We start from the raw sequence: 19,048 nt of genomic DNA, 5'->3' as shown, positions 1-19,048 counted from the left end.
TGTAGACTTAGTTAAATGTTGTAAATGACTATTGTAGCTGGAAACAGCTGATTTTGAATGGAATATCTACATAGACATACAGAGGTCCATTATGAGCAACCATCACTCCTGTGTTCCAATGGCACGTTGTGTTAGCTAATCCAAGTTTATAATTTTAAAAGGTTAATTGATCATTAGAAAAACCTTTTGCAATTATGTTAGCGCAGCTGAAAACTGTTGTGCTGATTAAAGAAGCAAGAAAACTGGCCTTCTTTAGACTAGTTGAGTATCTGGAGCATCAGCATTTGTGGGTTCGATTACAGGCTCAAAATGGCCAGAAACAAAGACTCTTTCTGAAACTCGTCAGTCTATTCTTGTTCTGAGAAATTAAGGCTATTCCATGCAAGAAATTGCCAAGCAACTGGAGATCTCGTACAATGCTGTGTACTACTCCCTTCACAGAACAGCGCAAACTGGCTCTAACCAGAATAGAAAGAGGAGTGGGAGGCCCCGGTGTACAACTGAGCAAGAGGACAAGTACATTAGAGTGTCTAGTTTGTTTTGTACACTCAGTGTATTCAGTCACTTTCACTTTTTCCACATTTTGTTACGTTGAAGCCTTATTCTAAAATGGATTAAATAAAAAATATTCCTCAGCAATCTACACACAATAGTCCATAAAGACGAAGAGAAAACAGGTTTTTAGAAACAGAAACACCTTAATTTACATATGTTTCCAGACACTTTGCTATAATATTCAAAATTGAGCTCAAGTACATCCTGTTTCCATTGATCATCATTGAGATGTTTCTACAACTTGGAGTCCACCTGTGGTAAATTCAATTAATTGGATATGTTTTGGAAAGGCACACACATCTCGATATAAGGTTCCACAGTTGACAGTACATGTCAGAGCAAAAACCAAGCCATGAGGTAGAAGGAATTGTCCTTAGAGCTTCGAGACAGGATTGTGTCGAGGCACAGATCTGGGGAAGGATAACAAAAAATGGCTGCAGCCTTGCAGCTCAAATAAACAGCAAACCTGGTTTCAAAAAGGGAAGGCTGTCTTCTGAGAATTCGAAGGTGATCGAATAAACCCCCACTTCCTTCCATTCTGCTAGCAAACGTTCAATCTTTGGAGAATAAAATCGATGACCTACGCGCAAGATTAAACTACCAACGAGACATTCAAAACTGCAATAACTTATGGAGTCGTGACTGTACGATGACACTATCAACATACAGCTGGCTGGTTACACGCTGTACCGGCAGGATAGAAGAGTGACATCTGGTAAGACAAAGGGTGGCGGACTATATATTTTTTGTAAACAAACAGCTGGTGCACAATATCTAAGGAAGTCTCGAGCAATTGCTCGCCTGAAGTAGAGTATCTCATGATAAGCTGTAGACCACACTATCTACCTAGAGTTTTCAGCAGTATTTTTCCTAGTTGTTTACATACCACCACAGTCAGACGCTGGCACTAAGACAGCATTGAATGAGCTGTATTCCGTCATAAGTAAACAAGAAAACGCTCACCCTAAGGCGGCACTCCTAGTAGCCCGGGGACTTTCATGCAGGAAAACTTAAATCCGTTTTACCAAATTTCTTTCAGCATGTTAAATGTGCAACCAGAGAGAAAAAAGCTCTGGACCACCTTTACTCCACACACAGAGACACATACAAAGCTCTCCCTCGCCCTCCATTTGGCAAATCTGACCATAATTCTATCCTCCTGAGTCCTGCTTAACAAGCAAAAATGAAAGCAGGAAGAACCAGTGACTAGATCAATAGAAAAGTGGTCAGATGATGCACATGCTAAGCTACAGGACTGTTTTGCTAGCACAGACTGGAATATGTTCCGGGATTCCTCCGATGGCATGAGGAGTGCACCACATCGGTCTTTGGCTTCATCAATAAGTGTATCGATGACGTCGTCCCCACAGTGACCATACGTACATACCCCAACCAGAAGCCATGGATTAAAGGAAACATCTGCACTGAGCTAAAGGCTAGTACTGCCGCTTCCAAGGAGCAGGACTCTAACCCGGAAGCTTATAAGAAATCCCTCCGACGAACCATCAAACAGGCAAAGCGTCAATACAGGACTAAGATCGAATCGTACTACATCGGCTCTGACGCTCGTCAGATGTGGCAGGGCTTGCAAACATTATAGACTACAAAGGGAAGAACAGCCGAGAGCTTCCCAGTGACACGAGCCTACCAGACGAGCTAAACTACTTCTATGCTTCGAGGCAAATAACACTGAAACATGCATGAGAGCACCAGCTGTTCCGGAAGACTTTGTGATCACGCTCTCCGCAGCCAATGTGAGTAAGACCTTTAAACAAGTCAACATTCACAAGGCCGCAGATTACCAGGATGTGTACTGCGAGCATGCGCTGACCAACTGGCAAATGTCTTCACTGACATTTTTTAAATCTCCCTGCCCGAGTTTGTAATACCAACATGTTTTAAGCAGACCACCATAGTGTCTGTGCCCAAGAACACTAAGGTAATCTGCCTAAATGACTACTGACCTATTGCACACGTTTGTAGCCATGAAGTGCTCTGAAAGGCTGATCAAGGCTCACATCAACACCATTATCCCAGAAACCCTAGACCCACTCGAATTGGCATAACGCCCCAACAGATCTACAGATGATGCAATCTCTATTGCACTCCACACTGCCTTTTCCCACCTGGACAAAAGGAACACCTTTTGAGGTGTGAGAATACTATTCATTGACTACAGCTCAGCATTCAACACCATAGTGCCCTCAAAGCTCATCAATAAGCTAAGGACCCTGGGACTAAACACCTCCCTCTGCAACTGGATCCTGGACTTCGTGACGGGCCGCCCCCAGGTGGTAAGGGTAGGTAACAACACATCTGCCACGCTGACCCTTAACACAGGGGCCCCTCAGGGGTGCGTGCTCAGTCCCCTCCTGTACTCCCTGTTCACTCATGACTGCACGGCCAGGCATGACTCCAACACCGTCATTAAGTTTGCCAATGACACAACAGTGGTAGGCCTGATCACCGACAACGACAAGGCAGTTTATAGGGAGGAGGTCATAGACCTGGCCGTGTGGTTCCAGGACAACAACCTCCCCCTCAACGTGATCAAGACAAAGGAGATGATTGTGGACTACAGGAAAAAGAGGACCGAGCACGCTCCCATTCTCTCATCGAGAGCATCCTGACTGGTTGCATCACTGCCTGGTATGGCAACTGCTCGGCCTCCGACCGCAAGGCACTACAGAGGGTAGTGCGAACGGCCCAGTACATCACTGGGGCCAAGCTCCCTGCCATCCAGGACCTCTATACCAGGCGGTGTCAGAGGAAGGCCCTAAAAATTGTCAAAGACTCCAGCCACCCTAGTCATAGACTAGTCTGCTACCACATGGCAAGCGGTACCGGAGCGCCAAGTCTAGGTCCAAGAGGCTTCTAAACAGCTTCTACCCCCAAGCCATAAGACTTCTTAACAACTAATCAAATGGCTACCCAGACTATTTGCATTTCCCCCCCCCTCCCTCTTTTACACCGCTGCTACTCTCTGTTGTTATCATCTATGCCTAGTCACTTTAATAACTCTACCACATGTAGATATTACCTTAACTAACCGGTGCCCCCGCACTAGTACCCCCCTGTATATAGTCTCGCTATTGTTATTTTACTGCTGCTCTTTAATTACTTGTTACTTTTATTTCTTATTCTTATCCGTATTTTTTTAAACTGCATTGTTGGTTAGGGTCTCGTTAGTTAGCATTTCACTGTTGTATTCGGCGCATGTGACTAATATAATTTGATTTGTAAAAACATATAAAGCAACACCTTACAGCACAACGCCTCTCCCCTAATTAACCGAAGGTTCCCAATAACACAGTGACCTCCATTATTCTTAAATGGAATAAGTTAGGATTCACCAAGACTCTTTAGTCGCCTGGCTAAACTGAGCAATTGGGGGAGAAGGGTCTTGGTCAGGGAGGTGAACCTTAACACAGGGGCCCCTCAGACCCTTGTTGTATGCCAAAAGGCATCTAAAGACTCTCATACCATGAGAAACAATATTTTCTGGCCTGATGAAACCAAGATTGAACTCTTTGGCCTGAATGCCAAGTGTCACGATTGGAGGAAACCTGGCACCATCCCTACGGTGAAGCATAGTGGTGGCAGCATTATGCTGTGGGGATGTTTTTCAGCGGCAGGGACTGGGAGACTAGTCAAGGTCGAGGCAAAGATGAATAGAGCAAAGTAGAGTGATCCTTGATGAAAACCTGCTCCAGAGCGCTCAGGACCTCACACTGGGGCGAAGGTTCACCTTCAAACACAACAACCACCCTAAGCACACAGCCAAGACAATGCAGGAGTAGCTTCGGAACAAGTCTCTGAATGTCCTTGAGTGGCCTAGCCAGAGCCCGGACTTGAATCCAATCGAACATCTCTGGAGAGACCTGAAAATAGCTGTTCAGCAACGCTCCCCATCCAACCTGACAGAGCTTGAGAGGATCTGCAGAGAATACAGGTGTGCCAAGCTTGTAGAGTCAAACCCAAGAAGACTCAATGCTGTAGTCGCTGCCAAAGGTGCTTCAACAAAGTACTAGGTAAAGGGTCTGAATACCAATGTAAATGTGATATTTCAGTTTTTTACTTTTAAGAAATTAGCTTAAATTTCGAAAACCTGTTTTTGCTTTGTCATTATGGGGTATTGTGTGTAGATTTATCACGGGAAAAAAAGACTTAATCAATTTTAGAAAAAGGCTGTAAAGTAACAAAATGTGGAACAAGTCAAGGAGTCTGAATACTTTCCGAAGGCACTGTATATATGGTACCAGTCGAAAGTTTGGACACACCTACTCATTCAAGGGTTTTTCTTTATTTTTACTATGTTCTATATTGTAGAATAGTAGTGAAGACATCAAAACTATGAAACAACACATGGAAGCATGTAGTAACCAAAAAAAGTGTACAACAAATTAAAATATAATTTATTTTTCAGATTCTTCAAAGTAGCCACCCTTTCCTTCTTAATGCGTTTGAGCAATAAGTTGTGTTGTGACAAGGTAGGGTTGGTAAAAAACCAAGTCAATATTAAGGCAAGAACATCTCAAATAAGCAGAGGGAGACAACAGTCCATCATTACTTTAAGACATGAAACACAGTCCATGTGGAAGATTTCAAGAACTTTTAAAGTTTCTTCAAGTGTAGTCGCAAAAACCATCAAGCACTATGATGAAACTGGCTCTCATGAAGACCGCCACAGGAAATTAAGACCCAGAGTTACCTCTGCTGCAGAGAATAAGTTAATTAGAGCTACCAGCCTCAGAATTTGCAGCTCAAATAAATGCTTCACAGAGTTCAAGTAACAGACACATCTCAACATCAACTGTTCAGAGGAGACTGTGTGAATCAGGCCTGCGAAAAAATCAATACTAAAGGACACCAATAATAAGAAGAGACTTGCTTGGGCCAAGAAACACGAGCAACGGATATTAGATCGGTGGAAATCTGTCCTTTGGCCTGATGAGTCCAAATTTGAGATTTTTGGTTAAACCGCCATGTCTTTGTGAGACGTAGAGTAGGTGAACGGATGATCTACGTATGTGTGGTTCCCACCGTGAAGCATGGAAGTGTGATGGTGTGGGGGTGCTTTGCTGGTGACACTGTCTGTGATTTATTTAGAATTCCAAGCACACTTAACCAGCATGGCTACCACAGCATTCTGCAGCGACACACCATCCCATCTGGTTTGTGCTTAGTGGGACTATCATTTGTTTTTCAACAGGACAAATGACCTAAAACACACCTCCAGGCTGTGTAAGGGCTATTTGACCAAGATGGAGAGTGATGTAGTGCTGCATCAGATGACCTGGCCTCCACAATCACCCAACCTCAACCCAATTGAGATGGTTTGGGATGAGTTGGACCGCAGAGTGAAGGAAAAGCAGCCAACAAGTGCTCACATACATTATGTGGTAACCCCTTCAAGGCTGTTGGAAAAGCATTCCAGGTGAATCTAGTTGAGAGAATGCCAAGAGTGTGCAAAGCTGTCATCAAGTCAAAGGGTGGAAGAATCTCAAATATAAAATAAACAAATCAATCGAACACTTTAGTTACTACATGTGTTATTTTATAGTTTTGATGTCTTCACTATTATTCTACAATGTAGAAACTAGTAATAATAAAGTCCAAACTTTTGACTGGTACTATATATATATTTGTTTTTTGTATTGGATAGAGAATGTCACTGACCAATAACCTGCATTATAAAGGGAATCCACTACATTTTAGTCACTATAGAAGCACCAATAATGTCGCTCTCTCATCTTTGCAACAATACAGGACAGGTTCATGCGGGAAGCATCAAAGGAGAAAGGATAGGAGAGGAAAGAGGAACATGACGGATTTGTTTTTTATATTTTCTTGTGAATATATGCCTACTACGAAGCTTGTGGATTGATCAGCACTATTTCCCCCCGATTGCTCAGTTTGGCCGAGGCGGCCAGCTCTAGGTAGAGTCTTGGTGGTTCCAAACTTCTTCCATTTAAGAATGATAGAGGCCACTGTGTTCTTGGGGACCTTCAATGCTGCAGCCCGCCCTTTTTGAAACCAGGTTTGCTGTTTATTTGAGCTACAAGGCTGCAGCCATTTTTTGTTACCCTTCCACAGATCTGTGCCTCGACACAATCCTGTCTCGGAGCTCTACGGACAATTCCTTCAACCTCATGGCTTGGTTTTTGCTCTGACATGCACTGTCAACTGTGGGACCTAATATAGACAGGTGTGTGCCTTTCCAAATCATGTCCGATCAATTGAATTTACCAAAAGGTGGACTCCAAGAAACATTATAAGCATAATCAATGGAAACAGGATGCACCGTAGCTCAATTTCGAGACTGATAGCAAAGGGTCTGAATATTTATGTACATAAAGGTATTTCTGTTTTTTTATTTTAATAATAAAAACCTGTTTTCGCTTTGTTATTATGGGGTATTGTGTGTAGATTGATGAGGAACATTTTTTATTTAATCCATTTTAGAATAAGGCTGTAACGTAACCAAATGTGGAAAAAGTCAAGTGGTCTGAATTCTTTCTGAATGCACTGTATGAGACGTTGTATCATGGCTCACTCTTCACATAAGAAAACCCATAAAGAATTAGAAATACTACAACAGAAAATCAACGACTTAGAAAGAAAACACAGTTTAAATAGAAATGCTGACAATAACAAACTGGAGGACTGAACTATCTAGTTACATCCATTAAGATTTGGTATATTATAGTGAAACAAAAGCCAGAAATATTTGCTAGGCGTTTAGTTTGATATTTTTGTGTTTGTAGAGAAAGAAAAAACATGCAGAAAAGATATTGAACTATATATTTTTTTAAGTAATACCATCTTTGAGAACTAACAATCAAATAAAAGCCAGTCAGGGAGGATCAACAATTTAAAAAAAATTGCACTCAGGGCCACATGCCATTTGATTTTATTATAATGTTTAAGCAGAGGAACACCACATTAGCCATGAAAAAAATTATAGAATTGCTAAGCAAATTAGCTTAACAACAGCAACATTTTCTCTATGCCGCCAAGATACAACACCTTCACATTTCCAGCTAATACACTGTAGACTATGTTAGACTTTACACTTCCTCTTCCAATGAAATGTGTAGGGATATAAAAAATTATGAAACTGTCTACCAAATGTAGTCATTTTAAAATGTTGATTACTTTTACTTGCCACTACCATTCATCCGGTAAGACAAGCCGTGTTAGAATTTTTTTTGTTGCTAAAATAACATGGGGGTCTCTGGGTCACCGGTTTGCCTGGGCGGATGTCCCTGGGCATGAAAAGTTTGAAAACCCCTGAACTATACAATGACTACAACTTTCCACTCTGTCATTGTCTCTACCTTTATAAGTGTGTGCCAGGTACTGTAGTAAATAGTAATGGTAGCAGTGAAATGAGAGGAGCAGCAGGGACAGTATTATAACTCAGTCTGGGTTCTAACCCCAGGGACTTAGTTCTGCCCATTAAATCAAAGGGCTTTGAACGCCACCAATAAAAAGGGCAGATAATGAGATGTGAGAGGAATACCAGCAGGCCTTATTGGCTTGCTGAACGGGAAACCAGGCACCCATATGGTGTCACGTACCGTCTATATATATACACTGCTCAAAAAAATAAAGGGAACACTTAAAAAAAACACAATGAGAAAGCCACAACAAATCTTTTTGCCACAGCTCGCATTGATGTGCCATCCTGGATGAACTGCACTACCTGAGCCACTTGTGTGGGTTGTAGACTCCGTCTCATGCTACCACTAGAGTGAAAGCACCGCCAGCATTCAAAAGTGACCAAAACATCAGCCAGGAAGCATAGGAACTGAGAAGTGGTGTGTGGTCCCCACCTGCAGAACCATTCCTTTTTTGGGGGTGTCTTACTAATTGTCTATAATTTCCACCTTTTGTCTATTCCATTTGCACAACAGCATGTGAAATTTATTGTCAATCAGTGTTGCTTCCTAAGTGGACAGTTTGATTTCACAGAAGTGTGATTGACTTGGAGTTACATTGTGTTGTTTAAGTGTTCCCTTTATTTTTTTGAGCAGTGTATATATATACACACACACAAATCTGACATGCCAGCCCAGAGGGGTAAGATGGCACACACAAACCACTCTTATGCCCCAACGATCACCCCCCCCTCCCCTATCCACCCATCACTTTATCATCCCTCTTCTCTCTTCCCATCCCCACTAAAACGTGTCACATCAACAAGACCAAACTAGTCCCTTCCAGTCAAATCCAGATCAATGCAGATACTCTTTCAAATTATTTTATTACGTCAGATTAACATTACAGTATTTCACAGTTTTCCAATGTAATGACAGAGTATAGTACATCATTACAGATCAATATTTACACCTCAAATAAATTACATTAAAAAAAAGGAATGATGATGTAGGGGTTATTGTATACAGATATGCTAGACACTGTGCTTTCATGACACTAGGCAGTGTTACACCCAGGGTCTTGCATAGACCTTTCAGGGGGAAGGTACTCAAAATTAAAAAAAAAAAAAACATACTATCTGCCTCTGTAGCAATTTTTTAGCATAGGCCTATTTATTTCTGCAACAACTCACTCATCACAAATTATAAGCAAGCAAGTTACAGTGCCTCGTATTGGGAAAATAAGGTAGGTTATCAGCTGATAATTGATGTAAATATACTAGTTAGCTAGCTAGCTATATAAAATCACAATCGGTACAAAAATTATCTTCAATGTTAATAAATAATAAATTAACAATACAGCCTATATTCATAATCTTCTAACTCATGTTATACTGCATAGCTGACTGGCTAGTGGCTTGTGTGAGTATTTTTAGTAGGACTATATGGTGTTTAGCTGGAGTCTAGACTATGTTCAGTGCTTAATTTGTAAATCGGGAGGTGCAGGAACAAAAAGTGAGCGCGAGAGGGGAGTGACCTGGGGAGCTCTGAGGTACCAGAACGCATGGCAAAAAATATTTTAATGCTGAATAAAAATATAAAACGTAACATGTAAAAGTTCCATATGCACAAAAAGCTTATTTCTCTCAAATTCAAATCAAATTAAATTTGTCACATGCGCCGAATACAACAGGTATTGTATTACCATGAAATGCTTACTTACAAGCCCTTAACCAACAATGCAGTTTAAGAAATAGTTAATTTACTAAATTGTGCACAAATGTGTTTACATCCCTGTTAGTGAGCATTTCTCCTTGGCTAAGATCATCAATCTATGTGACAGGTGTGGCATATCAAGAAGCTGATTAAACAGCATGATCATTACACAGGTACACCTTGTGCTGGGGACAATAAAAGGCCAGTTTTGTCACACAACACAATGCCAGTCTCAAGTTTTGAGGGAGTGTACAATTGGCTTGCTGACTACAGGAATGCCTACCAGAGCTGTTGCCAGAGAATTGAATGTTCATTTCTCTACCATAAGCAGCATCCAAAGTCATTTTAGAGAATTTAGTAGTGCGTCCAACCGGCCTCACAACCGCAAACCACGTGTAACCATGCCAGCCCAGAACCTCCACGTGCGGCTTCTTCACCTGCGGGATCATCTGAGACCAGCCACCCGGACAGCTGATGAAACTGTGGGTTTGCACAACCGAAGAATGTCTGCACAAACTGTCAGAAAGCTCATCTGCGTGCTCGTTGTCCTCATCGGGGTTTTGACATGACTGCAGTTCGGTGTCGTAACTGACTTCAGTGGGTAAATTCTCACCTTCGATGGCCACTGGCACGCTGAAGAAGTGTGCTCTTCACAAATTAATCGCGTTTTCATCTGTACCGGGCAGATGGAAAACAGCGTGTATGGCGTCGTATGGGCGAGCGGTTTACGGATGTCAACGTTGTGAACAGAGTGCCCCATGGTGGTGGGGTTATGATAAGGGCAGGCATAAGCTACTCACAACAAACACAATTACATTTGATCGATGGCAAATTGAATGCAGAGATACCTTGACGAGATCCTGAGGACCATTTTCGTGCCATTCATCCACCACCATCACCTCATGTTTCAGCATTATACTGCACAGCCCCATGTCACAAGGATCTGTACACTGAAAATGTGGCAGTTCTTCCATGGCCTGCATACTCACCAGACATGTCACCCATTGAGCATGTTTGGGATGCTCTGGATCAACTTGTACAACAGCGTCTTCCAGTTCCAGTCAATATAACCAGCAAATTTGCGCAGCCATTGAAGTGGGACGAAATTCCACAGGCCACAATCAACAGCCTGATCAACTCTATGTGAAGAAGATGTGTCGAGCTGCATGAGGCAAATAGTGGTCACACCAGATACTGACTGGTTTTCTGATCCATGTCCCTACCTTTAAAAAAAAAAGGTATTTGTGGGGTCCTCCCGAGTGGCGCAGCGGTCTAAGGCACTGCATTGCAGTGTTGCGGCGTCTCTACAGCCTGGGGTTCGATGTGTCATTACCGGCCGTGACCGGGAGTCCCATAGGGCGGCGCACAATTGGCCCAGCGTTGTCCGGGTTAGGGTAGGGTTTGGCCGGGGGGGACTATACTTGACTCATCGTGCTCTAGCGATTCCTTGTGGTGGGCCGGGCGCCTGCAGGCTGACTCGGTCGTCAGTTGACGTTGGCGATGTTTCCTCCGACACATTAGTGCAGCTGGCTTCCGGGCTAAGCGGGCGGGTGTTAAGAAGCGCGGTTTGGCGGGTCACGTTTCAGGGACACATGACTCGACCTTCGCCTCTCCCGAACCCATTGGGGAGTTGCAGCGATGAAATACGTTTGTAATCATGACAATTGGGCAGAAAAAGGGGGGAGGAAATAAAACAAAATGTATACAAAAATTTTAAAAAGGTATCTGTGACCAACAGATGCATATCTATATTCCTGGTCATGTGAAATCCATAGATTAGGGCCTAATGAATTTATTTAAATTGACTGATTTCCTTATGTGAACTATGAACTGAAATTTCTGCATGTTGAATTTATATTTTTGTTCAGTGTAATAAAGCATTGCATGCATATCATCGCATTTGCGTAGTGGAATAGAGCAGTAGAGGCGGGAGAAATTGGGCCTTGTGTAAACGCATTTCATGCAATTCTACGTCATTTTACATGACTGCAGACTTTGGCAGAATCTTTTTAAGGACCGCGAAAATTATCGAAATGACAGTCTACTTTGACACTGAAATCATTAAAAACGTCTTGAATCCATCAATAGCCTAGGCCTAGGTGTGTGGAGACACACATATTGTACAATATGAAGAAATGAGTCTTAAAAAAGCTTTCCAGTTTCACTGACTTACCCAATGAGAAATAATGCACAGCTCACTAGTCGCAATGGCTGATGCTGTCATGCCGAAAGCCTATCTCTAACCTGTAAACAATGGTCACTTGATCGCCTTTTTGGAAGTTGCTAAACTATTTTGGTTTCCTACAGCAGACAGATTAGTCTTCTCTTTTCAGCAGGAGCCATTTGCTATCCAATCTGTGTTTTCCTGCGACTATTTTAAATATTGCGAAAGGCCTGTTGTCTGCATGCTGTTTACTGGCAGATTTGCAGCACATTCCTGGCTGTAGCCTATACCTTGTTATTGGGCTACAATCCACAGCTAGGCTATTAAAAAAATATATATAGTGATCCTCTGTGGCTAAATTATAGGCCTACTATGATTTTATAAGGAAATAAGCAAACCAGATTGAATATTTCTGATTTAAATGAAGTGTTAATCAAATGTTATTCTGCTGTGGTGTGGCAGTACTGGTGACCTGCATCACAAGCCGTGCATGTTTGGATACCGAGGGCACGCAATCTCAGTACAGGGCAGACTAGGAAAATCACACATGCGCACACACACACACACACACACACACACAGAATAAACAAGTGGTACCAGACGCCTCCAGCATTTGCAGTGGAATGAACAGAGTCTGTCCCTTAGCTCCTCAGGGGTAATGGGAATAGCAGCAGACATTCATAAGCTTCACGTTAACCTTCCAACAGAACTCAATATCACAGAAACAGTAAAATTCAACCATCTGGAGAGAGACAGCTAGCATAGTGTTACTAACAGGAAATGAGATCAGCAGTGGCCAAGCAGTAACACATGTCAGTAGGACACACGGTGTCCCAATACTCCACAGTGGCTTCCTCTCACTGGCTTGAACCAGTCCCGCTAGTGTCAGATCAAACTGGGTGAAGAAAATGAAACAAGTAGAGGAGGCCACTGTAGTGTATTAAGATTTAGCCATTGCCTCATTTTCAGTTTTGGCTTGAAAACATTCTAAACATGTGAGATGGGAGGTGGTGCTAGTAGGGGTTCCATTCTTAATCTCCAAATATTTTGGTGTGCTGCAAGTCCGGTATAACCGGTTTCTAAGCTGCTGATGGACTGACTGGAGCAGACAGATTGACTGAAAGTCTCACTATCATTAGAATCAGTCTGACTACATGATATGAAACTTAACCTTAATGACTAGCTGATATGTATTATGTACTGAATGGAGTTCTCTTTTAGTTTGATTAGGTGTCTGAGACACAGGCAGCATCTCAAATGACACCCTATTCCCTAAATAAGATATAATTTGGGACGCAAACCCAGCCCTTACGTAACACCAACGTAATGCTTCCTGTGTCACCCTTGCCCCTGGCACACAGAGTAGGATGAAGTGGTCCCTAGTAGACACTGATCTTAGGTCAGTTTTGTGTTTTCCATCCTAACGGTAAAGGTTATCATTGGGAGAGGGTGAGCTGATCCTAGATCTGTGGTTATGGGCAGATGGTGCCCCCTAGCTGGTGTGGAGGACTTTGTGCAGGAGAATGGGAGGAAGAGAAGGAGAAGGATTGAGAGATTCTTCCTCATCCTGGCGAAACACTAGCGATACCGGAAGATCACTGGAACTGAGAGTAAGAGAGAGAGAGAGAGAAAGAGAAAGAGAGGGAGAGGGAAAGAGAGAAAGAGAGAGAGGGAGAGAGAGAGAGAGATGTGTGTTTAGTGCTATGAGTTGAATCAGTGTGGTTATATTCTTGACCAATACAATAACGTGTTGTTCAGGCTTATACTCACTGATGATGATAAGTAGAAGAACGACCACCACCAGAGCTATGATGGCCTTCATCTGTGGAAGACAGATACAAGCATTACACAAGCAATACATGGATACAGACACTGACGCACGCACACACACACACACGTTGACTCACCTTCATGTCTCTCCACCACATCCTCCTGTGCAGCTGCTTGGCTCGGCTGCTGAAGGCTGACGCGTTGTCTGATAGGCTCTCTGGAAGGTCATATGACCACAGGACACACACATGTGCAGGGAGATAAGATGAGAAGAGAGAGGGGATGTGGGGGACAGACAGGGAAGAGCGGGACAGGGAGACACAGAAGGAAACAGAAGAAAATGTGTAAACAACGTGATAGGAGCTGTCGGTGTGTTGTATTCTCTGTTTCTATGACTTAACGGCGGTTTATACTTGGTCTAACGACATGTCTGTAGACAAATAGAATGCGACAAGTATTGCTGGTCAAAAGGACATTTAATTTATACTCCGGTGGAAAGTCTGTAGACTGTTGGTTTCTTTGTTGCACAGACAAAAAAGTAAATGTCTCTGCAACTGTCGCAATATGCATTGTCGTGGTTACTGGGCTGCTACAGCAACAAGACCAAATCCATCTGTGACAAGACGGTGCAGGAGTTCTCAGATTCTCAGAATGACCTACTTTTATTTCATCACACTAAGCTATTTTGAGTAAGCTCGCCATCATTACCTTGTAAATAATGTTGTTGTGGTGGGTTTATTTTCCTGTAACAATGAATAAAAAGTAGCTAAGGCTAAGACGTTGTCAGCCATACTCTGGTCATTATTTGAACAAGCTAGCAACTAACCAAAACATTGTTTAGAAAGTTGCTTTCAGTTGCCCGACTTGCTAGGTTGACATTTACTCAATTCATTTTTGAAACAGTTGGTTTGATTGGTAAATCAGATTGAGAAAATATGCTATTTTGAACACAGGGTGATGTCAGATGACAATAGAATGTTCATGAGGTCACTGCGACAACTGTATACAGACATTTTGATAGACCAACTGTAAACCAGCCTTTATAACTACCAATAGTAGTACCTAAGAGCAAACCAATCTTTGTAGGGGCTCTGTATAGACCTTCAGACCAGAGTGACTTTTATGAGATCCTTGAAAATGTGTGTACTGCCTACTGTGACTTTCTAAACTCTGAAGTGATTCTACTGGGTGATGCAAATACTGATGTACTGAAAACGAGCTGCCCCCTGTATAAGGCCTTGTCTAACTTTTGCAAAACATTATTTGGCTCAGTTGATAAATGAGCCCACAAGAATCTGTGACACCAGTCATACTGCCATTGATCTCATTATGGTATCAGATAATCACAAGATATCCCAAAGTGGTGTAATTGAATATGGAATGAGTGACTATTTCTTAATAACCTGCACTAGGAAAATTAACAGAAAATATGACAAAGGCTGGTTGACGAAGCGAAACAGTCCTTCTATAAGAGCAAGATCCATAAAAAAACGATCCAAGGGAGCTCTGGAAGACTTGAACTGGACCTAGGCACTAGCAACAAGCGAAAAACAAAGTCAAACAGCATTGGACTAAACATCAATGTTACTGTAACCTTTGACAGAGCACAAGTGGCTGATAATTTCAACCTCGTTGACCAACTCTCAGAGTGCTCTGGCAACTTTGGAAAGCATCATATTGATCTACTATTCAGCCAAGGGCATCTCTGAAGGACAGTTTGCATTTTCCCAGGTTTCAACTTCAGATGTTACAAAGATGCTTAAAGAGCTAAACAAACGAAACAGAAAGCCACAGGACTGGATAACATCCCAGCTAGATTCCTGAGCGATGCTGCTGATCGTATTTTTTACGTAAGGTCGGATATCATCAATGTTTCCATTCAACATGGAAAAGGTACTACGAGAGTTGAAACATGCAAAAGTTGTTCCTTTGTACAAAAAAGGAAGCGAAGTTGAACAAGGGAACTACAAACCAGTGTCAATCTTGACCATGTTGTCAAAGGTTTTAGAAAAAGCACTCCATGAACAGATCATAATGTACATTGATGACCAAGACATTTCATAATGACCTTCAGTCCGGTTGAAGACAATCCTATTCTACCACCACTTGTTTACGATACTTTATCAAGCAAGAAATTGACACGGGCAACTTCTGTGGGATGGTCATGCTTGAACTACAAAAAACATTTGGTACTGTGAAGCATGATATGTTGTTGTACAAACTGAAAGCAATTGGTTTTTGCACCATCTTCTTATTATGGGTAAAGTCATACCTAACAGATAGGGTCCAAAGAGTGGATATGGGCGGGAAACTGTCTGATGCTAAGGAGATTAAATATGGTGTCCCCCAGGGGACTATTTTGGGGGCTTTTTTGCTCTACATCAAAGACATGGATTCTGCCGGTTCGTGCTCTCTGTTCCTGTATGCGCATGATTCTGCCCTCCTGGTTTCACATAAGAATAAGAAGACCGATGAAAAGACCCTAAGCAGCGAACTGACTAAAGTCAGTAAGTGGTTATCCGACAACAAACTCTCTGCATTTAGGCAAGACAGAATTTATCCTGTTTGGTTCCAAACACGAAGTGAGAAGGAAACATGCTCTGTTACATACTTGTTATGTGAACTAGACCAAAACATGAGAGATAAACTCAGGAGCCAGTGTTGCCAATATCAGACCTGGAAAAAGTTATTTCCTTAACATTGGTGCTGAGGAATGGAATGGTGTACCAAACCATATAAAATCCATCCCTACACTGAGGAGATTTGAGAGAAACCTTAAGAAATGGTTTATGGGCAAAATGCTTTAACACTGCACAGGCTTAAAGAACTGTTTTCATTTCAATGAATGTTACATGCTAATATATTGTATTCCTTTTACGGTTTCATCCCTACTGATGAGATGTATTTGAGATGTATTTTGTTTTCATGTTATAATCTTGAGTATATTTTGTTTTCATGGATTTTCATGAACACCACAATGGAAATACGTTTAACTTTTTTTTGTCATCCTCAATGATTTAATGGCATTGTACTGTATCAAATCAAATAAACTCAAACCTCACTCACTCAGATTCAAAACAAACTTTGGTATGACAGGGGCAACCTAATCTCTCTTTCTATTTGGAGTCAGACAGTTGTTTGACATTCTGTGTGTTGGCAGGGACATGAAAGCTGCTAAGCGGAGCGTGCAGAGATCTCCTGTTCTCGTGGCGAACCACTCTCCTCTAATGCAAGAAAGGCATTTCACTGTACTTGTGCACGTGACAATAAAAACTTGATGTCATGTGACGGACAAATCTGGGTTTGGCGAATGCCAAGAGAAACCTACCAGCCCCAATGCATAGTGCAAACTGTAAAGTTTGGTGGAGGAATAATGGTCTGGGGCTGTTTTTCATGGTTTGGTTAGGCCCCTTAGTTAAATTGAAGGGGAATCTTAATGCAACAGTGAAATTCTAGACTTTCTGGATTCTGTGCTTCCAACTTTGTGGCAACAGATTGGGGAAGGCCCTTTCCTATTTCAGCATGACAATTTCCCCATGCACAAAGCAAGGTCCATACAGAAATGTTTTTTTCCCAAGATCGGTGTGGATGAACTTGACTGGCCTGCACAGAGCCCTGACCTCAACCCCAACGAACACCTTTGGGATGAATTGGAACGCCGACTGCGAGTCAAGCCTAATCACACAACATCAATGACCGACCTCTTGTGGCTGAATGGAAGCAAGTCCCTGGAGCAATGTTCCAACATCTAGTGGAAAGGCTGTTATAATAATCAAATGAAATTGTATGTCGTATGTCACATGCGCCGAATACAACCGTGAAAAGCTTACTTACAAGCCCTTAATCAACAATGCAGTTTTAAGAAAAATAAGATTTAAGAAAATATTTACTAAATAAAGTAAAGTTTAAAAAAATTAACAATAACGTGGCTTAATGCACTGTTCCGAGTCAATGTGCGGGGGGTACAGGTTAGGTCTCTGACCTCCTCCCTATAGGCCATCTCATTGTTGTCAGTGATCAGGCCAACCACCGTTGTGCCGGCGGCAAACTTAATGATTGTGTTTGAGTCGTGCTTGGCCACACAGTTGTAGGTGAACAGGGAGTACAGGAGGGGACAAAGCACTCACCCCTGAGGGGCCCCCGTGTTGAGGATTAGCGTGGCAGTTGTGTTGTTGCCTACCCTTACCACCTGGGATCAGGAATTCCAGGATCCAGTTGCAGATGGAGGTGTTTAGTCCCAGGGTCCTTAGCTTAGTGACAAGCTTTGCGGGCACTATGGGGTTGAACGCTGAGCTGTAGTCAATGAACAGCATTCTCACATAGGTGTTCCTTTTGTCCAGGTGGGGAAGGGCACTGTGGAGTGCAATAGAGATTGCATCATCTGTGGATCTGTTGGGGTGGTATGCGAAATGGAGTGGGTATAGGGTTTCTGGGATGATGGTGTTGATGTGAGCCATGACCAGCCTTTCAAAGCATTTCATGGCTACAGACGTGAGTGCTACGGGTAGTCATTTAGGCAGGTTACCTTGGCGTTCTTGGGCCTAAGTTTGTCTGCTTGAATGAAACATGTAGGTATTACAGACTCTGTGATGGAGAGGTTGAAAATGTCAGTGAAGACACTTGCCAGTTTGTCAACGCATGCTCCGAGTACACGCCCTGGTAATCCGTCTGGCCCTGCGGCCTTGTGACCCGTTTAACCCGTGTCGTCTTAAGGGTCAAAAATAATATGTTTAACAGCGGAGAAAAACCCATAAATGACATTTTTTCAACTGAAATTGTATGACTTTTCCTAGTGACTCTACCATTAGAAAAAGTGAAACATCGCCTTCGTTCATATTTCCATGAAAGCTGTACACCACCAGGGTAAAGATTATCTTAAGAGTCATTTTTGACACGGCAGTTATAAAATCATTAACAAAACAAACAAACCACACACAGATTATATGTCCTACTGATTGAACAGACAAAATAAACATTTCTTGAAAGCATTGTTTACTAATGGGCAATGCAGTCAGAGGCTATAAAGGTACTGCACTATAGTTCTCTCTTTGCTGAAGCCATGCGTACATGTTTCAGTACTCAACAGGTCTGACTTTTTCAGATGTCCAGGAGGAACAAGAGCACAATGATTTAGAAGAGGAGGAGGTATCTGAAGAAGAAGATGGGGAAGAATACAACTCAGAGCACGATGCATCATCTTCAGATGAAGAAATCCCCCAAGCTGAAAGATACATTTTTGTCAAAGAACAGAAAATAACATGGTCCTTCTCACCATATGACAACCAGGATGGCAGCACAACATGTCATAAGGATGACCCCAGGGCCCACAAGACATGCAGTTGCCCAGGACATCGCCTCAACATTCTACATGTTCATCACACCAGCCATAAAAAAAATCATCCTGGAGATGACTGATTTGGAGGGTTTCCGTAAATATGGAGACAACTTGAAAAGGATGGAT

General features: G+C 42.4%; 1 protein-coding gene across 3 annotated transcripts in view; it reads right to left on the bottom strand.

Annotated features, from left to right (window-relative positions):
• Positions 1 to 8,807: 8,807 nt before the first annotated feature.
• Positions 8,808 to 19,048, bottom strand: part of LOC129855341 (vesicle-associated membrane protein 4-like) — a 35,389-nt gene continuing 25,148 nt past the window's right edge. For all 3 annotated transcript variants that reach the window (XM_055922888.1, XM_055922889.1, XM_055922890.1), the window contains 3 exons: positions 13,725 to 13,804; positions 13,588 to 13,639; positions 8,808 to 13,421 (listed from right to left, as the gene is read on the bottom strand). In XM_055922888.1, coding sequence (XP_055778863.1) covers positions 13,396 to 13,421; positions 13,588 to 13,639; positions 13,725 to 13,804 — 158 coding nt within the window. In that variant the 3' untranslated portion in view covers positions 8,808 to 13,395. The remainder of the gene's footprint in view (positions 13,422 to 13,587; positions 13,640 to 13,724; positions 13,805 to 19,048) is intronic.

This window comes from Salvelinus fontinalis, chromosome 5 (assembly GCF_029448725.1).
Source record: "Salvelinus fontinalis isolate EN_2023a chromosome 5, ASM2944872v1, whole genome shotgun sequence".
NCBI classification, from domain to species: Eukaryota; Metazoa; Chordata; class Actinopteri; order Salmoniformes; family Salmonidae; genus Salvelinus; species Salvelinus fontinalis.
This window is presented reverse-complemented; position numbering and strand designations above follow the sequence as displayed.